Genomic DNA, 21,735 nt, shown 5'->3' with positions numbered 1-21,735 from the left:
CCTGCTCTGAATAATGCTCCTGCAGCATAATGCATGGCCAACGCATGAATGAGCTGCCTGGCAGTTGTAAAAATGGGTCCTCGTTCAAACACAGAGAAGGAGAGAGGAGTGTGGTCTGAAGCAATATAGAGCTTCAGGGAAGCATGGACGCTGACCAAGAGGCTCACCGGCTGGATTGCTAACTTCCTTAATTTCACTGGATTGGCTAAAGCATTTGCATGCTGCCTTACTGGTTCAGGAAGTATCCGGCTAATAGCTGAGGCTTCTGCAGAATGGCAAATGCCTCTGCTGTCTGGCAGGTAGGTCTCAAATAAAGTTTTGATGTAATAAACAAATGTGTCTTCTACATATAACCTGGCTGGTTTCATTTCAAAGCTGAGGTCATTCACATGAAACAGCAAATTCTGCTCTTCTGACAGAGTGAGGCAGAGTTTGATGAAGGAATTTTCATTATATTCTTCCAGATCTTTGTTGGATACCATGAGGTTGTGCACTTTGGTCCACTGTGTGGTTTCGTTTTTCTCTCCCTGGCACAGCAAGACGGGAAAATGGAAATTGGATTTGTTGTAAAGCTGATTGTCTAGCTGCAGGTCTCCACAATAGATATGGAGAGTATAAAACTGCTGAAGGCCACTGGTGGCCTCTCCGTGAAATTCATGAGAGAGAGGCCTAAGGTAGCTGGCAACTGGAACCATATGAAGGTAAATGTGGTCCACCGTGAACCGCAAAAGTTCAGACGATGTTTTGGGGCTGGTGATGTCATCATATACAGTGAGGCTCAGCTGGCTGATGAACATTTTGAGAAGGAGGCTCTGCTCTTGAGTTCTGTAGGGGAGGGGGGAGAAACAACAGCAACTAGTTTCCTCCAATTTCAAATGAAATTAGCCAAGGGAAAAAATGATAATCGGGTACGTCAATGTGCAAATGTTATAAATAGAAACCAGATTTAGAGATCAAAATACCTACAGCCAAAGCATACAAAGAGGTATTATTGCTTGTCTATGCCAAGTTACATCCTCCCCACCCATTTAACATAAAGATATATTTGACCTCCACTATAACATTTTATGCACAGTAGTTCTTGGTCGTACTTGCAATGTAGCATGAAGCTAAAGCAGACAACGTAAAATATCCTCACACGTTGTCACATGTTACTTTTTTGGCTCTTTTGCAGCAGACAAAACAGAGCGCTTCTAATATGGATCATTAACTTCACATTATGGAAGCAATATATTCCCTTATTAAATCACTGTAACTATTTTAAACTGATGATGGGTTGCTTGCTTTATAGCGTTAACTACTCTTGGCAAAACTTAACTAATAAGTGAGCTACTAAGCACAGGGAATCACTGATTTCATGGGTATTAATACTTCATTATAGGGCATATAAGCAAAATCCCCCAAAACGCGCCCTGCTCTTTCTGTGATGCACCTCTGGAAGCCAAGAACTTCAATTGTTATAAAAAGGTGATGTTATAATTCAAGCTGAGTGTGGCTTGCAACAAAGGTTTTGTAACTTTGGGGCATAAGGAGCTGTAATAAAGATGATCGACTACCTAGTTTGCCTCGGACCATTCTTCTGCCCTGCATCATGGGTGAGAACTCCCACAGATCTCAATGGGAGTTCTATGCAAGTAAGGACTGCCAATCTGGCCAAATAAACTTTAAACTTGTGTGTCCTCTCTTAGCCTTGTTTATTGTACCAGGCATTTCGTGTTTATCCTAGGGTGACATGACCTCAGACGTTAAGATTGTCATGTTTTACTGTGATATACAAAAAGTTAACATGTGGTCTAAACATACGCAACACATACGCAGCAACACTAGACAAAACAAACAGTTGTGCTAGATTTAATAAGTCACTTCACACCTAAAGGACTGAACACAGGAAAATTCTCTTTTATGACCTTCTAAAGCAGTTTTAGCATACCTGTTCAAACTGATCTGTTGTCCTGGTCTTCCTTCAGGCGCTAAAGTGACAATTATTGTTCCACACTGATGAGCAATATCCACATAAACGTAGCCAAAGCCAGTTAAGAACACAATCTAGAAGCGGAGAAAACGCTTTCTTAGAAATTTATTAAATACAGCTACACCTTGAGCCAATTAATGTTAATACTCTTTGGATTAAAAACACTTACTCCAACGTAGTTCTATAGACATCTGTACAAATATAGTGACACAACTTGTTTGGAAATTACAGCTTTTAGTTTTAACTTTCTGTTTCAAGTGAAATAATAAAAGCAGATTTCCTATGGCATCAGACACAAAGATCCAACAATTCAAACATCTGGTTTCTTTAAAAGCCACCAGAACTGGACATGGCACAAGACGTTTTTTCTTTACCTCACTCTTGCCATTTGTTTTGCTTGCTTGTGCACACTGCCACATGTTGTATGCCACACAGTCCTGCAATCATTTCTGTGAGGCAGAAACTCAAAAAAGGCTTGTAGTATGTATATTACTGCACAAGCAAGGCAGCATATAAACATACATTACCACACTCCTCAAAACAGCAGAATTTCCTATTAACAGTAGGGGAGAGAGGGGAGAAACAGGAGGCTAATGACAGAGTTCTCCATAATTTGACCTTTATGTGAAACTATGGCCTAAAATATCTTGTACTTTGACCATTGATATCCATTTGCAGACTGCTATTTGAAGTATCATTCACTTCATCATGCCACCAAGACGTTCATAATCTCAGTACTACTATGGCCTAGTAGCGTGGAAAAGTGTTTAAAAGTCACCAGTGTAAAAATGCTTCCCCTGCATGGAAAAGGGAAGCGTTCTCTTCAACGTGATTCATTTTTGATGTTTCATATGTAACTTTTCATAACTATTTCACATTTCACATAAAACTGGCGCGAAGACGGGAATACCTCAGAAGTTAGCACAATATTGGATTAAGTTACACAGGCACTCCCGTCTGGCAACTCTTCCAGCTCTGGCATGCTTGTTATGGACATTTTAGCACTGTGTCTACTTCACAGCCAAACTGGTCAACCTATACATGACTGAGTGCACAGCACTGGGGCCCATGGAAAAGGAACTTTCAGTGGCAGTTCAAAGTCTGCGAAAGGTTCTCCTCACTGAGATGCAGCTAGCCATGTGGCCTACTACAGGAGAGCCATATCCATAGTTCTGCTACCCACTTTTGTTTCTGACCCCTGCCCATCAGTAGCATGTGGCTCCTGAAAAGTTGCTTAAGGAGGAATGTGGCCCCTTGGGCTGAAAAAGATTCCCTACCCCTGATCTATGGCTTTACTGCAGAGCAGGTCCCCTGGCCTACCAAAACAAAGACTCGGATGGCCAGACATTCAAATTTAGGCTGTGGGTCTAAATGGGTAGTGAAGCAAGAAGGGAGGTAATCCTTTTAAAAAGGAGTCTAAATAAATGTTCCAGGAGAACATCTTATGTTAAAGAGCATTCTGAGGAATCATTTAAAAAAATTAAATAGGAGAAACAATTGTCCCTGAGGAAGGCAGTTTTTTGGGTGGGGTGGGAGCAGTGTATTTGAGCCAGTGTATTTGAACTTCTCTTTCAGGCTCTTGCTTAAGGTTCACCTCTCTTTTTCCTTATCTGGCAATTTTCAGTGTGGGCCTCCTTTTTGTCTCAATACCAAAGCAAACAGATCAGGATTGTATTAACAATTTTTTTCCAGAACACCGACATTTCTTTCTATCGTTTGTTATGGTGAAGGTAACACCATCTCTTTATTTCAGGTGAAAATAAAAGCAGAGAAGACAGCACAGTTTGGGCAGTAGCATATTTGCTCATGAAGCAATAATCTGCCCTAGAGAATTTTATTGCTGTTGATGCCGCTTTGGAAAGGAAGAACTCAGCATGATTCCAAACACCTCAAGTATGGGGTTGTGGGATTAACACTTAGAAAAGCTTATTTCTCAGGAAATTACATAGAGGTAACATTAAATATAGAACGATTTTCATTTTTCCCCAATGCTATTTTTGAGAAATCAAAGGAGCCAATCAAAGGGGAGTGCAGAATCTGTATCAGCAGGAACATTATGTAACATGCAGTGGTTTGCAAGACATACAGTTTTGGGGGTAGCTCTCTTGGTTTAAACAGCTCTGACAACTTGGAAATGTTGTTATAGCTGTAGCCTGATCTACTTTTTCCATAGTCAAGAGTGCAATGCTTGGGTTTTTGTTTTTTTATGGAAGAAGAAACCAAACGGCAGCATGCAGAGTGGATTTTATGGAGTTACACCAAGGCAGGTTGAACACACAAGCCACGAAGGTTCTATTTATGAAATAGAAAATAACTACAGGAAAGCCAAGAGCTAAATGGTGCAATAGCAATAAAATGCAAGTCTCTGTTAATGCAGAAAATCAATGCCAACTTTCATGTGCACTACCTATGGAAAAAAATGTTTATAGTATGCCATGGCAAGATTGAACAGCTAGCAGAATGTAACTGAACACAGAAGAGGAATGGCACTAACCCCTCTCAGAAATAAGCTATGCCCAACAGATGAACAACCACAATGGTTATGAATGCATTTATCTAGGAAACATACATTTTTCCAGGCGCAAAATATTATGGTCCCAATCCAGCCCACCATGGACACAGCACCCACATGTGGAGGTATCTTCATATGGCAGAGTGCGGCTTTCCAGATGCTGCTGGACTAAAACTCCCATTATCCTTGCCCACTGACCAAGATGGATGGAGCTGATGGGAGTTGGAATCCAACAACATCTGGAGGGATTTCATGCCCGACATGTGGCATGACAAAGCCTGGCAACCAAACAAGTTCTCTTCTTCAAGAGGATTATGTAATAATATTCTCAGAAAACCAAATCATTATGGAGATACGGAAAATGTAAGGCCTGAGCACATCTCTCCTAGTCCTGTCCAGTCTTCCCTCCTTCACTTGGATCAAAGAATGTGGGCAAAGAACAAGGGGGGGGCATAATTTCACTAATAAGTAATCATCTGAATCCCCGACTGATTAAGGCAGAAGCAAAAGTGGGCAGTCTAGTTGGCTTTGGAAACTGAAGAATCTACACATTCCACCAAAGGAATGTGCATTTCTTAAAGAAAAATTACAGCAGTCAGACCCACTTTCTATTTCCTAGTTTTATTGATAGTAGAAACATTGCTATATCTAAATGCTGTATCTTAATAATTAATTGGTCCAGAATTCATTTACTGTAACTGCATCATAACGCCATTGGCTGGAGCCATCTAACAATATCCCTCCCAGTGACCCATGTTCATTTGCTTTCGAGTCAGGTGAATAACCCTGGAATGCACTAACTTCACAGCAGAGAGGAAGGACCCATTCCAAAACCAACCATGTTATTAAAAGCTAGATAAATTAGTTTTTGTTTCCGTACTGCCCTTATCTTGGCTTACAAATGTTATTAGCGGCCACAGCACTGGTCTGATATATGAAATAACATCTTGCTAAATTATTTCTTTGAAGATTTCCTGATGGCAATTAATTCTACAGGTCAAATAAACACAGTGGAGGAAGTATTTCTATTTCGTTTCTTTACATTTAGAGACATTCTTTTCACCAAGTATCCTTTTAATCTCGCATTGTGGAAAGTGCTCCCCCACCCCTTGCAACTCTTGCCTGTTTCTGAACACTTCAATCAAATAACTTTGGAATCTGAGCCAGAGCTGCCTCTGATCGTGGACGGCAGATGTGAATTTCAGTAAATACATACATAGCTTTCTTACTAGACAAAGAAAGAGCACTTAGCTTAAATCAGAGGTTTTCAACCTTTTTGAGTCCATAGCTCCCTTAACCTACTATGTTATTTCTGTGGCACCCCTGTGGAGCCCTGGAGCCCAGTTATGTCACCCCTTGCCTGCAGAGCTGGCAGCCTCTCACCCTTTTTTGAACACCCTCCCTTGTGGACTGTTCCCTGAGTCTCCTCTCCCCTCCCCTCTGTGCAGCCACAGCTGCCAACCCTGGTCTCTGAGCTGCCCGCCCCCAAAGAGAGTTGCTTGCCAGAGGCACCATTCGCCTGAGGAGCTTGTAGCCAGGGCTGCTGCAATAAACATCTGTGCAAGCCTTTGGGAGGCAGAGATGTGAGAGGGCATCAGAGGTGGGAGGGAAGGAAAGAGGGACAGAGGCCAGTGTTGCCCATGGCACCCCCAATCGTCATTCAAGGCGCCCCAGCACACTGGTTGAAACCACTGACTTAAATTAATGCCTAGACTGAAAAAGCAAATGTCCTGTGATCCTGTGAGATTAGAGCTGTGTACATTCGGGGCCAAAGCAATGGTCACAACAATGGCAACAAATTTCTGGTGCGAGGGAAACAAAAATTCCATTAGGTATTACATTTCCCTCCTTGCGCAAACCACCATGGAAATGAGTGGGAGTCCCCCACAAACATCTTAAGTTCAATTTCTAATCATTTTAATGGGGTTGCACATGAAATTTCCCCCATTTACTAATTATGGTTGTGTTTGGACCCTAATTCTAAAACACATTTACTTCGAACCAACTCCTGTGTTTTAAGATGAGGATGTTAAATTTATTTCACTCTATGCTCACATTATCATTTTGTCACACTGGAAATGCAGAATTAAAACAAAGAACTAACCTGTGTGCCTTGGTTATTAATATCCACAAAATCACTCCATTCATTTGTTAATTCCTCTGATGATACAACTTTCAAAAGGATGCTGGGCACCAGGTCTTTGGTTTTGCAATCTGGATAGCCGGAAACTTGATGATAAAGTTCATGGTGTACTGAGCTTTCAGCCAGAACGTGCTTGCAGTAAATATCAAACTTTGGCGTGTCTGGAATTTAATAAAAGATCCAGAAAGCTCTTTAAGGAAAGATGTTTGTATTTATAACACAGTTTCATCTGATTTCAATGCACACACACAAGCCAGACTGTAACAAGCTCTGCCCAAAAAATTATCAGGAAATACAATTATTGCTTTTTGCTTATTTTCCAGACCCCTCTTTCATACCCTCTTCATACACAAACTGCCTCTTGAATTAAATATGTTAATTCTGAGCACACTTCTTAAATTAAGAATTTAAGAGGCAAGCAAGCCAATTAATTCAAAGGCTTAAACTTTATGTCGAAGCAGGATAAATCACATACCTTTGATGTTCTCTTTCACAAGCAATGAGACTGGACACCTGTTGTGGATAATTATGCGAGGACTAGGATCTTCTGATAGAGTTAAGTACGTCACCCCAAGATGTTCCTGATAAGTCAGCGCAATAGCTCTAAAGCGAACAAGATTGTAACATTAGACATCTGAAAGTCAACTTAATTTACTGTTACAAATTTCATACCAACCTAGTAATGTATGAAAGAACAACCAGTTATGGGAAGTTTCTCCACTCTTAAAACCAAGATCTCATGAACACTTGCCCACTAAAAAAAAAAGTGGCTGTGTGTCCAGCAACACGAAGTTCAAAAGAAAGAAAGAGAAGGGAACAACGTCAACAAAGGATCAAACTTCCTACGAACATATTTAAGTTCACATACAAAAGTTTGCATGATGGTGGCCTCGGTTTTCATGGATTTTAAAAGAAACTTTATTTTCTAAGTAATTTTTGATGGTAATTCTATTAAGTAGTTGTCAGAGCTGCTACCAGGTCCCAGCTCACATAGGACCACGCCACACAGCGTCCACTTTAAAAGAGTCTTTATTGAGTTACAGGTTTCATTTCCGAACTGCAGCGTGCAGCTCTACACCTTCTGCCCTAGGTCGGCGAAGACCCATCTGAGTCCCCGCCTCTTGCACACCAGCTTAATACCCTAGCCTTGCTCCACCTCCTTCGCCTCTCCCTACGTCTCTGGGTCCTTCTGCCCCCCTGGGACTCCTCCCTTCTACTCTCCTCTGACGCTGACCCCCCTGATCCTTCCGCTTCCTTTCGGCGGGCTTTGGGACCTGGCTCACTCTCCGGGCTGCTTACTGCTCCAGCTTCCGCTGCATTTGAACTTGGCGCGCGCGCCCAACTCTCTACTTTCCTCTTGACCGTTGCCTCGCTCTCTGAGGAGGGCGTGACCACCCCTGACTCGTGCCCTCCCTCCTGCTGACGGCCTCCGGAACCCGATGCCTGGCTGCCTTCCTCCCTGCTGCTCTCAGTCTTGAGCGTGGGTCCCGACTTCCAGCTGCTGCTCTCTGAATCTCCTCTGTTCCCTTCCTCCTGGGGTGTCCCCCCGGATCCCCCCCTTGCTCTGCTCACTGGGGCTCCCTTTTGGGAGTCCTCTGACTCACTGCTTAGGCTTGGAGATCTCGGGTCGTCATCATCACTCATTCTCCCTTCGGCTTCCTCCCCCTCGCTCTCTGTTTCCACCCTTCTCTGCTTCTCTGCTTCTGAACCCCTGACATCCATCCCCCCCTCGAAGCCCCCCCTTCCCCCCTCCCCGCTGTCAGGTGTGGGTGCTGGGTGCTCCATCATCATGGGAGGGAATGCTGGATACAGGTCGCTCCCCGTGGGTGGCCGCCAACTGAAGACCTCCGAGTCTTCCCCCTCGCGGTCGTCGACGTTGACTTGTTGCTCTTCCATCTCTGTACCGCCGTGCTCGAACCCGAGGTCCTCCCCGAACACGTCCATGTCAGTCTCTGCGTCGGTCGCTCGACCTGGCATCTCCAGCCACTTCCTGCGCCATTGCTCCTCTGGTCGATCGTCCCACCAATACGAGTTGCCTGATGCCGAACCTGCCGGTGAACCTTCTGGGGAACGGGTGCTCCGTGCGGGTTCCCCTTCTGAGTCGAATCCATGGAACGTGCTGGAAGAAAGTGTGGGTGTGAACAACCAGTCGTCGAAGAAGCTCGCTGGCATGGGTTTGTGTGGGAAGAGGGCATGAAACTCGTCCTTGAGCAGGGGTTCCTCCAAAGCGTAGTCTGGTACCCAGGTATTGGCGCTGGCCCGGGTGCCCTCTCTGGCTAAGAGGTATTCGACTCCCTCTTCCCCCCATCTGGAGTCCAAAATCTCCGTGACCTCGTTGATGTGGTCCTGGTGCTTCACCTCCCGCGTCTCCGTCCGTTCCCGGAGCGGACTTGGCGCCGTCCCTGGCTCCTGGAACCTGTGAGGTGCCTTGTAGGGAGTGAGCACCGACCTGTGGAACACCGGATGCATTCTGGAACCCTCCGGCAGCGCCAGTCGGAAGGCTACCGGGTTGATCCGCGCTTCGACTTGGTACGGACCGATCTGCTTGTGCCCCAACTTCTTCTTGGCAAGTGACCTGGTCGGCACTGCGTGGGCTGCCAACCAGACCCAGTCTCCCACTTGGATCACTTCGCCAACCCGCCTGTGCTTGTCAGCTTGCACCTTGTAGGCGTGCTTAGCTAGCTCCAGCTGCCGTCTGAGTTGATCGTGGACCGCCTGCAGCTCTGACGCGAACGCGTCCGCCGTCTGTGGTTCTCCTTCCCCCACTCTCTCCAGTCCCGGGAAGGTTCTGGGATTCCTCCCATTGTTGGCAAAGAACGGCGTCACTCCTGTGGACACGTGCTTCGTGTTGTTGTAAGCGAACTCGGCTAGCGGCAGGTAATCCACCCACGTCGCAGGCTGTTGATTGGCATAGCATCTCAGGTACTGCTGCATGATGGCATTGACCCTCTCTGCTTGCCCGTTGGTCTGCGGGTGTCTTGCTGATGCCAGATTGACCTTGACATTTAGAAAACCCATCAGCTTCTGCCAGAAAGACGAGATGAACTGGCGTCCGCGGTCGGACAGGATAGACCGTGGCAGGCCATGCACTTTGAACACGTGATCTATGAACAGTTTGGCGGTTTGTTCCGCCGTGGCCACCTTCGCACACGGAATGAAATGTGCCATCTTGGTGAACAAGTCCACCACCACTAGCACAGCTGTCTTGCCTCTCGAGCTGGGTAAATCCGTCACAAAGTCCAGGGCCACCCTCTCCCACGGTTCAAACGGTGTTTGCAGCGGTTCTAACAGTCCCGCCGGTGGTCTGTGTACCGGCTTGGCCCTCTGGCAGGTGTCGCACCTCGCGACGTAGTCCGCGACCTCTCCTCTCAGCCTGGGCCACCAGAAGTCTCTCGCGACTAATTCCATCGTTTTCTCTGTGCCAAAGTGACCGGCCGTGGGTGCGTCGTGCAACTGTTGCAGTACCTTGGCGCGAAGGTCGTCTCCTGGTACATAGACAGCCCCTTTGCGTAGGAGCAAGCCGTCCCGCACCTGGAACTCGTCCGTGGTAGCCGTGCCTCTGAGCAGTTCCGCCATCTTGTCTTGCGCGAATGAGTCGTCCCGCAATGCACGTCGCACCGCATCCAGGTCTACTGTAGCTGAGGCACACGCCCACGCCGTCGGTGCGAAGATGTGCATGGCCGCCGCTGGCGTCACCTCTTCTAGGTATTGCGGTTTTCGGGACAGTGCATCCGCCATGATGTTGGTGTCGCCTGGGACGTACTCTATTCGGAAATTGAAGTCAGCAAAGAACTCCGCCCAACGTATCTGCCTCTGGTTCAGGAACTGAGCCGTGCGCCAGTGCTCCAGATTCTTGTGGTCCGTGCAGACCTGCACCGTGTGCTTGGCGCCGATTAGGAAGTGCCTCCACGCCTTGAAAGCTGCATGAATGGCCAGCAACTCCCTGTCCCAGATGGTGTAGTTCTGTTCCGACTTGCTGAGCTTTCTGGAGTAGAACGCTCCCGGCCGCCACACCCCCTGCGGGTCTCGCTGCAGCAGGACAGCTCCCACGGCTCTGTCTGACGCGTCTGTCTCTACCCTCAACGGTTTACTGGGGTCGATATGCAGCAGTTGCTTCTCCGATGCGAAGAGATGCTTGAGCGCTTGAAAGGACTGTTCCGCCTGCTCCGTCCAGATGAATTTCTTTTTTTTGGAGCTGAGCGTGTCCGTAATTGCTGCCGTCTGCATCGCGAACCCCTTGATAAACTTGCGATAGAAGTTGGCGAAGCCGACAAACCGCTGGACCTCCTTCCGGTTGCGCGGGCTCTTCCAATCCAATACCGCACGAACCTTGGTGCTGTCCATGGCTATCCCCTTGTCCGACAACTTGTATCCCAGGAAATCCACCTCCGTCGTGTCGAACTGGCACTTCTCCAGCTTGGCGTACAGTCTATGTTGTTGCAACCTGCTGAGCACCTCCCTCACGTCTCGGTCGTGAGCTTGCTGCGAGTCAGAGAAAATCAGGATGTCATCCAGGAAGCAGACGCATGTCTTGTAGAGGAGTCCCTCCAACACGTGATGCATAAAAGCTTGAAAACAGTGAGAGCCATTTTGTAATCCAAAGGGCATAACTCTGTATTCGTAGGTGCCCAGCGGTGTGAACATGGCCGTCTTCCACTCATCGCCCTCCCGCATGCGGATGAGATTGTACGCCCCTCGCAGGTCCAACTTGGTGAACACGCGTCCCTTGCGCACCGTCGCGAGGAGGTCGTCAATCCTGGGCATGGGGTAATCAGACGGTTTGGTCATCTGGTTCAAAAGGCGGTAGTCCACAACGAGTCTTTTTTGGGGCGTGTCTTTCTTTTTCACGAAGAAAACGGGACTGCCCCCCACTGCCTTGGACTCTCTGATGAAGCCACGCTCCAGATTATGCTCGATGAACTGTTTGAGTTCCTGCATTTCATCTTCAGACATGGAGTATAGCCGCCCCTTCGGCAGCGTCGCCCCCGGTAGGAGGTCAATCTTGCAGTCATATGGCCGGTGAGGGGGTAGCTTGTCCGCCTCCTTCTCGCAGAAGACCTCCAAAAAGCTCGCGTATTTGTGGGGGACCGCTTGCAACATTCCCAACTGCAGTTGTGATTCCTCCTCCTCTCCCTCCCGTCGGGGCAGGATGCAGTGTTCTGCGCAATAAGAGGAGCCGAAGATCAGTTGTCTCTGGTACCAAGCCAGTGTCGGACTGTGCCTGTCCAGCCAACTCATGCCCAACACAATGGGCGTGTCCGACAGTTGGGTGACATTAAAACTGATGACTTCCCTGTGGTTGCCAAGGCGCATCACCATCGGTGGCGTCTGCTTCACCACCTGCCCCCCTAGCAACTCTCTGCCATCCACTGTGACGACTTGCAGGGGCAGAGTGGCAGGCAATAGCTGTATAGCGTGCTGCTCCACAAAGCTCTGCGCTATAAAGTCTGCGTTGCTTCCAGAATCCACAGAAAGCGGCACTTCGATAGTGACGCCGTCGGGTAGCTGGAGAGATGCTGTGAGCTGCACTACTGGTTTGGGTGGGAGGGGATCCGTGGGTTGCAAGATCGCTGGGGACTGCTTCACAGATGCGTCTGGCTGGGCCCCAGTGCCTCCGTCTCCAGCCAGACATCGTCGTTTCCCTGCTGTGGTTCTCCTTGCTGCGTTGCTGCAGTCACCATTGCTGAGGCTGCAGTGTGCTTGTGGAGCCTCCGGGGACACTCCTTCGCCAAATGGCCTGGATCCTCGCAGATGTAACACTTCCTGTTCCCTCTAGGAGGCTTCGCTTTCACTGCTGCCGGTGCTAGGGCTCTAGCTGCTGACTGAGCCCTTGCACCCCCAACCTCCATCGGTTCCCCTCCCCCTCCTGGCGGAGGTGTGGATTGCGCACGCGCTGCTTCCCTCGGAACGAAAGAGAAACTTCTCGCTGCTTCGCGCCCTCCACGTCCTTCATCTCTGCACCATGGACGTTCTTCCAGCCTCACCCCCACAGTCAGCGCCCTTTGGACCACCTCCTGCGTGCTTCGGGGCCTCTCCCCCCTTGCAATTTCATCCTTAACCGCAGAACTTAGACCCTCCCAGAAGAGGTCTCTGACAGGGGGCGAATCCCGATCCCATTCTAAAGCACTGACCAGCGCAAAAAATCGGGCGTGATACTGCCGGACGCTCGCCCTCCCTTGTTTTAGTCCATGAATCTCCCGTCTGGCAAGATCCACATCGATAGTAGACAAAAAACACGCATCCATCGCTTTGATAAAGGCATCTGCATTCTGAAGCGCCGGATCTTTATCCCTCCACAAATTGCGCAGCCAGGCTTTGGCATCCCCATGCAAATGGGACAATATGAACCCCACCTTCTCTTCCTCATCTCTAAAGTCTTTTGCCAGCAGTTGCAGTGCGCACATTACGTCTGCTCTAAAATTAGGGTACTGTTGCAAAGTCCCATCGAAATGAGCCACAAGCCCTCCTGCTCTCCGTGCCAATCCCACGCCCTCCGGTCTGGGTCCCGGTTGCCCTTGCTTAACAAGCATTTCAAACCTGGCGTGTAGGTCTCTGTAGGCGGCTGTAGTCTCCTCCTCCCGTTTCTTGGAAGCCAATACCTCTGAGGACAACTGGGTCACTGCCTCTTGCAGTGCGGAGATCCTCTGTTCTTCCGTCATCTTGCTAACCTTTGTGAGCTTGCTTACAGACACCCCTCTTCCTCCCCTAGCGGCTTCTGCTCCCGCTGCGAGGTTTCAGGTTTCTGAAGCTTTGAAGTGATGGGTCTTACTGTCAGAGCTGCTACCAGGTCCCAGCTCACATAGGACCACGCCACACAGCGTCCACTTTAAAAGAGTCTTTATTGAGTTACAGGTTTCATTTCCGAACTGCAGCGTGCAGCTCTACACCTTCTGCCCTAGGTCGGCGAAGACCCATCTGAGTCCCCGCCTCTTGCACACCAGCTTAATACCCTAGCCTTGCTCCACCTCCTTCGCCTCTCCCTACGTCTCTGGGTCCTTCTGCCCCCCTGGGACTCCTCCCTTCTACTCTCCTCTGACGCTGACCCCCCTGATCCTTCCGCTTCCTTTCGGCGGGCTTTGGGACCTGGCTCACTCTCCGGGCTGCTTACTGCTCCAGCTTCCGCTGCATTTGAACTTGGCGCGCGCGCCCAACTCTCTACTTTCCTCTTGACCGTTGCCTCGCTCTCTGAGGAGGGCGTGACCACCCCTGACTCGTGCCCTCCCTCCTGCTGACGGCCTCCGGAACCCGATGCCTGGCTGCCTTCCTCCCTGCTGCTCTCAGTCTTGAGCGTGGGTCCCGACTTCCAGCTGCTGCTCTCTGAATCTCCTCTGTTCCCTTCCTCCTGGGGTGTCCCCCCGGATCCCCCCCTTGCTCTGCTCACTGGGGCTCCCTTTTGGGAGTCCTCTGACTCACTGCTTAGGCTTGGAGATCTCGGGTCGTCATCATCACTCATTCTCCCTTCGGCTTCCTCCCCCTCGCTCTCTGTTTCCACCCTTCTCTGCTTCTCTGCTTCTGAACCCCTGACAGTAGTCTTCTTGCATAGAAAACCAGCATACACAGTAAAGCAACTTGCATGCCGCTGGTACGAAAGAAATGCAAAAAAGCAATAAAAATCCAATGAAACAGAAAGATACCTCCCACCAATGGGTCTCTTCTGGATGTGGGACTACAACTCCCAACATCCCTGAACCTGGTTGGGGTTGATGGGCACTGCATCATGCATCATGCCCATTGACAGTGATGCCTACATCACTGGGCTCACAGACAAATTCCTGTTCGCACATATTTTTTTTAAAGCTGCCTGTTCACCTTTATTCTATTAGAGTGATTTCCCCCCCCCCCCAAGGATATGTAAAGATAAAAATGTGTCCGTTTGGAAGAGGGAACAGTTTCTTCTTTCTCATAATCCTGCTTTTGACTCCTGCTCTCGCCTGTTAGGATCACTGTATTTTGTCAGCATCCTTTCTTCTAAGGCCCATATTGGAATCTTTTTGAGTCCAGCCACATCATTCATAAATCACCCAGAAGAGTCACTGCTGAGTAATTGAATTGATATAGGTATTCCCTCCTCAATGCTCAGAGATTGAAGCACACATTGTCTTCAAAGCATCTCCCACACAGCTCACAGCAAGGGCAATACCATATGGCTGATTCTGATCTTACGTGGCTCTGTATAGCTCTTTATTTAGATCTGCATCATACAGTAAGAACAACATCAGTTTTGGAGGCAGGAAACAGAAATCATCTCTTCTATGAAGCAGTGGAATTTTTACTACACGGAGTGGCTTATTTTCAAAAGGGGATGCAATTTTAGATATGGGCAGCCTTTTAGACTTGGAAAGTTTTCTATATTTCCTACCGACTTCTCAGTATTGTTCCCAGACAAGTTTCCCTGCCCCCTCTTCTTTTAACATACACTGTGCCATTTTAAATAGCTAACTTTCTTCCCAAACTGCTGTAGAAGACAGAGACACATACAATTGGATTATTAAAAGTATAATTGTTCACAAGCTGTTTGAGAGCACATTTATTTCTCAAGCTATCAAGATGCTACTAAAGTGTTACTAAAGTAGATGAACAGAGAACAAAATCATTTTTCATATCAAAAATTGCAAAGTTTAAGCAATTAAAAGCAGAACACTGTATTTGTATTTAAGAGCCTATAACAGGCATCCCCAAACTCGGCCCTCCAGATGTTTTGGAACTACAATTCCCATCATCCCTAGTTAATAGGAACAGTGGTCAGGGATGATGGGAATTGTAGTCCCAAAACATCTGGAGGGCCGAGTTTGGGGGTGCCTGGCCTATAACATTACTGAGGACCAGCCTCACTATTTTAACTTTTAAATAAACCCCTTGCATTTTTGAAGACTGGCATTGCCCTCTGCCTGTCAATAAAAAGCTCCTTCACATGCATTCTACATACCTGGTGCAGAATCCATTTTCAGCTCTACCTCCAAGGGGTACAGCTATACTCTGCCTTGGGAATTCCTGCCGGATGACAGCTGGCGAGCTCCAACATGAAATGGCGTGGCAATTAATGCTATGTTTGAAGCTTAGCAAGATGTACTTTTGAAGAGGGAGCATATCAGAAACTGGCTGGGTAATATCAGGCATCAAGTCCCAAAAAACAACAGAACTTGCTTTGGCAGTGTCAGTCTCTGTAGCTGAGCAGATGCTGAATGTACTGCTGTCTGGAACTTGCAAGTACTAGGAAGGAAACAAGGAAGGGAGTACATAGCTATTTAATGCAAGTCTTCAGTTTCTGCAGAATTTGTAAGGGGCACAATTCAGAATATTCATAAACATCTTGCCTGTATCCACTTCTCTTTGGTATGGTACAATGCTTTTTTTTCTTAAAAAATGTTTAGGAGTACTCTCATTTTCCTACTCATACTGAAATAGTGCCCCTCAACGAGGCCAAACTTCGATTCACAAAATGTTTAGGGGTATGCACCCCCCTGTGTCCCCCCCACCCAGAAAAAAGCACTGGTATAGTAGGATATCCTTATAGTCAGGCACTGAGTGGTAATGCCAAAAACTTGTAGGAGAAGCAGTGTAAAACAGTAGTTTCATAAATCCAAAAAAGGAAGTAATGTGAGCTTTTATAACGTACGTTTTAAATAAGTTTGCATTGATTTTTTTTTTTAATTAAAGCCAAAGCATTCCTTTGCATCCAGAACAGTCGGCCTGTCATTTAATACACTAATGAAAGATGTATTTCCCAGATAATCCAGGGCAATAGTACTCAAAGAACTGTGAAGCATCTCTAAAGAGTTGTGAACAACTGCAATATAGGATGTGCATTTTTCTCCCTGATAGACCTATGCAGGGCTGCGCCAAGATATTCTGCTACCTAAAGTGGATCAGCAAATGCTGCCTCTTGCTCCCATTCTCCTCCCTGCTCCCAGTAGACTGTCCTGCTAGAGTCACACACATGGCTGCTGCTTCCGGTTTTTATACTCACGCTTGCAAACTACCATGAACTTTACATTACTTGCTTTTTAGCTTTCTGAAATTACAGCATTTTACAACTGCAGTGGTATCTGTTCGTGAATATCATCTGATTATTTTATACATGCATTTCTTGTATGTATACGTGAAACACCCTTATCCCCTTATACACCTGCCCAGACTCCTCATGGTGCCTCAGCTCTCTGCGATATGGCCTGCGACAACTTGTGAGAGGGCATTCTCAATAGTTAGTGGCATCGCTTTCAGGGGCAGTTCCCAACAATGTGAATGGAGTTTCGCCATCAGGTAAAAATGTAGTTACTCATCCGAGCATTGGTTAAAGTGGTGCCCCTCTCTTGGCTACGTTGTAGTATAAAAAGTTAACAACAACTACAGCAGCAGCAGCAACAACAACATATTTTGATGTTACATTTTGTATTTAAATGAAATATTGCCTTACTGATTTTTTTATGTTTTTCCTGGTTATGGGATTGGGTGAACAATGAAGACTGGATCATAAAATAATTTAAGTACGTAAATATAGCTATTATTCATTTTTGCTATTATCAGCAAGTACAGTTGATTTAAGTCCCTGACAGTACACTGCCTACTCAGAAGTAAGACCCAGTGAATTCAATGAGGCTTTTTCCCCAGTGCTTATAAACCAGATACAACTTTTCTATATGGGAATTCTTAGCACTGTTTCAATAGCTATGATGGATTATGCTGCCTCTGTTTCAACAGCAGCCTTCAGCTTCTGAACATATGGGGACCAAGTAGAACTAATTCTACACAGTATCAAGATCCGCAACTATGCAGAGATCACAAGTTAATTACCATGGTCAACTGTATTGTGGCATCTATGTTCTCAATTAAAACAATCTAAAATGAGTGACTTTTATTAAGTCCTGATCCAGTGTTTTCCTTTCAATAAGAAGTTTAGCCTTTATATAAATAGTAATTTATACCCACTGTAGAAGCTAAAACAAAAAATACAGTGTTAATATTTTACCTCCTCTCTTAGTTGAGACTTCATAATAGATAGCTGTGGCTTATAGTATATTTGGTATGGAGTGTTATTGATGATGATGCTCTTGTCTTCAATCTGCAGGATCTGAATACCACGTTGAACAATAGAAGAAATGCAGAACTGACACAGCTGCAGGATAATATCAAGAACAGATCATTAGTAGGTGAAGGACAAATATTTTCCAACTATGTAAGAACCGCTAAATAAATAATTCATTTCGATGCTCCAAAAATGTAGGAACCCTGTTATGTACACCACCTTAAGCACTATTTCAAGGAAGAAAATCTATTAGCAAATCACTGTTTGCTGCCACTTTGTGCCTCAGTTAAAGAATTTAAACCATCTATTAGGATGGTACGAGCTGCTTGGCAGTGGAACAAACTACCCTGGAAGGTGGCAGGCTTCCCTTTGTTAGAGGTTCTGCAGCAGAGACTGGATGGTTACCTTTCAGGCATGCGGTAAGAGTGGATTTTTGTCATTGGCAGGCAGCTGAACTACATCACCGATGGGTTGGGATCCACTAGTGGGTTGTAACAAGAGCACTACCACCATGCAAATATACAGTAAAGGATTCAGAAATGGGTCCCCAAATGTTAAAAGTGGGTCCTGGGTCTGAAAAGACACCTGAATGACATGATTTTGATGTTCCTTTTGCAATCACTCTGTCCAGGGGAAGGCAGCTAAGGTTATTCTACCTTTTTAAACAAATCCATATGAACAAACCATTCCCAATTACAGTTTTCTTCTGGGTATGCTTGATCAGTTCATCTTGTAAATGTTCTCCTTAGTTTACCATATTTCTGAATGACATAATATTTTTTCTCCTTTCAACATTAGGAAATAATCTCCTAAATATTTCTAACCTTTTGGTGTCCTGGAAAGGCTCCAAGTCTTATCTCAGCTTCAACAAATCCTTCCTCATCCAGTGTCACCACCTCCTCGTTGTCTCCATCCCTCCACTTGGGTGATGTCATATTGTGGACCAGCTTGACTGCTGCTGACTTGTGCACAGTGTTAGTGTTTGCCCAGTATATGCCAATTTGAAAAGCTTCCTAAAACAAAAATAAATAAATTGGGAGCCATGTTCAGTACTTCCTGTTTTCAATACTTCCACTCAATATAAGACAAGAGGAGATCGCAAACGTAAATCTGATCACATTTAAATTCTATATATTTTTTTCAGCAACTTAAGCAACTTACTATTTGCTTGTGCGATATCAAGCAGTGCTTGCATTTCATCACAAGATTTCATGTCCTATTCAATGTTCTATATTCCTATTCCGTATCCTTAAGCCACAGTCTGTCTATATATTTAGTGGGTGGTGCAGCAGTAATGTGGTAGAACAACTGTGTTACCCAAGTACCCAGTTTAGCTGGTGCCCTAAGCATGACCTTTAACTCCTTTAGGTTCACTCTATAGGTGACTGCACAGAGGATGTACTCTTGCGAGCACAACAGACATACATTTGGTAAGATCATTCACAGAAGATAAACTTTTTTCCATTGCTGGGGAGGAGCAACCACTTCTGATATTTGCAAATGACCTACTCTGCACCTGAACAAGTTTTCAACGGCTATCACAAACATGCACTTCCATTTGGCCATTAATTAGCCCTGGTCAGAACAAAAGCAATTGACACTGTCCCTACTAATAAATAGTTATCTGCATAACTTCAGTTTTTGCATACAAAACTCTCCTGGCACCCTGCAGGTTTGCACTTGTACTCAAGGCTAAGAACAGTCTGGATGCAGGCATTCTATTCATACACACCCTAAAAAAACACAGGGGGAGGCCCAGACTTGGCCTCAGTGCATTTGGTTATCAGGTCCTAGTTGACACCAGAGGCTGTTTGTAGGAGAGAGGGACTTAAGCCACTCCTCCATCATGCTACCTTAGTGCCGAAGTGGCTAAATGTATAAGCCAAGGCTGAGATTACTTTTCGTATATCCAAGGTAGTACAGTATAAAATTCAATCTGTACATGAATTGCCCATCTTGAGGCCCTGTGGTCAAATAGTTCATAGAAAAAAAATAAGACAATGAAATAATCCGCAGTAGATGGCTGCCATTTATTGTTATGAACTGGGAAATGGGTAAGCTGCTTCAAAGGGTCTTGGTGCAGGTTATTTAGGGGCTCCAAATGCAATGACCATATTTTCCATTTCCTGATTAAAGACTCCCTTTACAATTCTTCATAGCTTAAAAAGTGGTAGTTACTCTCATTTCTCACAGCAATAATGTGTTGACTATGATGCAAGGAGGAATTTGCAATATTCACTGCTTGCCCCACATTAGGAACAAAGCAACTGACCAGATGTACCCAGACTCCATGTGGGGAAAAAGCCTGCCACTGTTTGCACGTTTGTCTATGTTTGCACGTACTGACAAATAAAAAACATGTTGTGTAGGATGTGTTGTGGGCCTTGCAACCTTTGATCTGTCCCTGTACACAAATGAAAAGAGAATGGTTAAAATAAAACAATGCATATTGTTTTGAATAGTATGCCTGCCTGAAAGTTTGGAGGTATCATTGTTTTCCCAGAAGGTATCTGCAGGACAATCTTCTCGCCTTCAAACAGCCAAAGATCCCACTTGGAGTGATTGATCAGCAGAGCCCATGGCAGGAGTTCTATCAGCAGCGTTTTCACACATGGCTTCCACACTGACAGTTTCACTCGCATTGGGCTATCCCACTGAGTGAGCTGTTCGCTGCTTTTCCAAGTAACGTATCAAAGGAGAGATAAAAGAAAATGGTTAATTCATTGGTAAGATTTGCAGTTTATCATCCTAGCCATTCATAAAGCTTTTGTTACACTGGAGTGCCTCCTGATAACAGATATGATTCTGAAATACAAAGAGATTCTGCCAGGGCAAATCTGTCCCTGATTTAGGCTGGTTTTCTTCTTTGATTGAAATAGGCTTTTATTCAAGGATCAAAAAGCAAGTCACATTTTGAAATAATTGAATTAAAAGTAGTCTCAGGACAACACCTGGCATTCAGTCTCCTTGGCAGTTTCTTAGTCCTACAAATATGATAGCAAATGATCCCCTGAAAATATGATTCCGATTTTTAAAAATATTTTCAATATGTTGCAATATATGAAAAGCCACTCTCTGTTTTGGAATTTGCTTAAGCTAAGGAGCTAACAAAATAAGATGTGTCTTTTCTATCCAGGAGGCAGGTGGAGCTGATATACCTAGAAAAGTTATTGATAATTCTGATGCTCTTCCAATGAAATAAAACTTTTTTTAGGATCCTACCATTTGCAAATGTATTTATTTCATTGCAAGTTGTGCAACTCCAAAGGAAAATAGCAAGACACCAGTACCTGACAAAATCCTTCTTAGTATAAGGCCACACAGACTGGGGGGAGCTGCAGCACCCATAGAAATCGGCAAGTATTTCATTTGCAGTGCCTCCTGCATTTGATTTGGTGGCAATCTGCTTAATGAGTGCTGTCGAGATGGGGACTGCACATTCAGAAGGATCATCTTCTTCCCTGCCACGAGAATAAAGCAAGGGTGTAATTCATTGCATGGGTTAATCAGAGAAACTGAGTGTGTGCTCTGCACCAGACTTCAGGCTTGTGGGATTTTTTTTAATAGACATGTGGACCCCCCAACAGAAGCCAGCTGCAGACAGTGGGAGAGGTGGTGGTAGACACAACTGGAATTTGTTTACCCTATTTGCTTATTAACGTTTATATGCCACTTAATAAAAAAATCTCTCTAAATGGTATACATAAAATAATATTTGTAAGAAAAATTCAGGAAAAGAGAACATGCTTTCAGCACCGTGGTGGAGCTCACAGTCCATTCACACACAAAAATCAGTCTCGAGTCTACACTGCACAATGGCATTTCCATTACTCACCAGAGAAATGGGTGGTTTTAGTAACGCTAAACTCATCCTGCAGCCCAGCATGCTTAGGTATGGATACTATACCTGGCTTGGAAGGTGAGGTGATGGGTTAAATCAGGTTCTATATTTTGCAATGGTTTTTCTTGCCCTTTCCCAGGAATAATTTGCATTTCACTTAGTCCCAGGCTCCTTTTCTCCAAATGTATGATGATGGGATCCGGAAGATGGCTCCTCATGATAAAAAGAGGGCTGAAAACAATCT

General features: G+C 45.7%; 1 protein-coding gene across 5 annotated transcripts in view; it reads right to left on the bottom strand.

The window, feature by feature from the left end:
* The window catches only part of VPS13B (vacuolar protein sorting 13 homolog B), a 368,427-nt gene that overhangs the window by 21,431 nt on the left and 325,261 nt on the right, over window positions 1-21,735 (bottom strand). For 4 of the 5 annotated variants that reach the window (XM_082235378.1, XM_082235375.1, XM_082235379.1 and 1 more), the window contains exons 47-56: window positions 21,558-21,733; window positions 20,941-21,111; window positions 20,122-20,323; window positions 18,475-18,663; window positions 17,594-17,740; window positions 15,554-15,837; window positions 7,103-7,230; window positions 6,589-6,788; window positions 1,931-2,046; window positions 2-825 (exon numbers count right to left, since the gene is read on the bottom strand). In XM_082235378.1, coding sequence (XP_082091504.1) covers window positions 2-825; window positions 1,931-2,046; window positions 6,589-6,788; window positions 7,103-7,230; window positions 15,554-15,837; window positions 17,594-17,740; window positions 18,475-18,663; window positions 20,122-20,323; window positions 20,941-21,111; window positions 21,558-21,733 — 2,437 coding nt within the window. The remainder of the gene's footprint in view (window position 1; window positions 826-1,930; window positions 2,047-6,588; window positions 6,789-7,102; window positions 7,231-15,553; window positions 15,838-17,593; window positions 17,741-18,474; window positions 18,664-20,121; window positions 20,324-20,940; window positions 21,112-21,557; window positions 21,734-21,735) is intronic. The other variant, XM_082235376.1, reaches the window with a different exon arrangement.

This window comes from Podarcis vaucheri (genome assembly GCF_965113315.1).
Source record: "Podarcis vaucheri genome assembly, chromosome: 8".
Classification (NCBI taxonomy): Eukaryota; Metazoa; Chordata; class Lepidosauria; order Squamata; family Lacertidae; genus Podarcis; species Podarcis vaucheri.
This window is presented reverse-complemented; position numbering and strand designations above follow the sequence as displayed.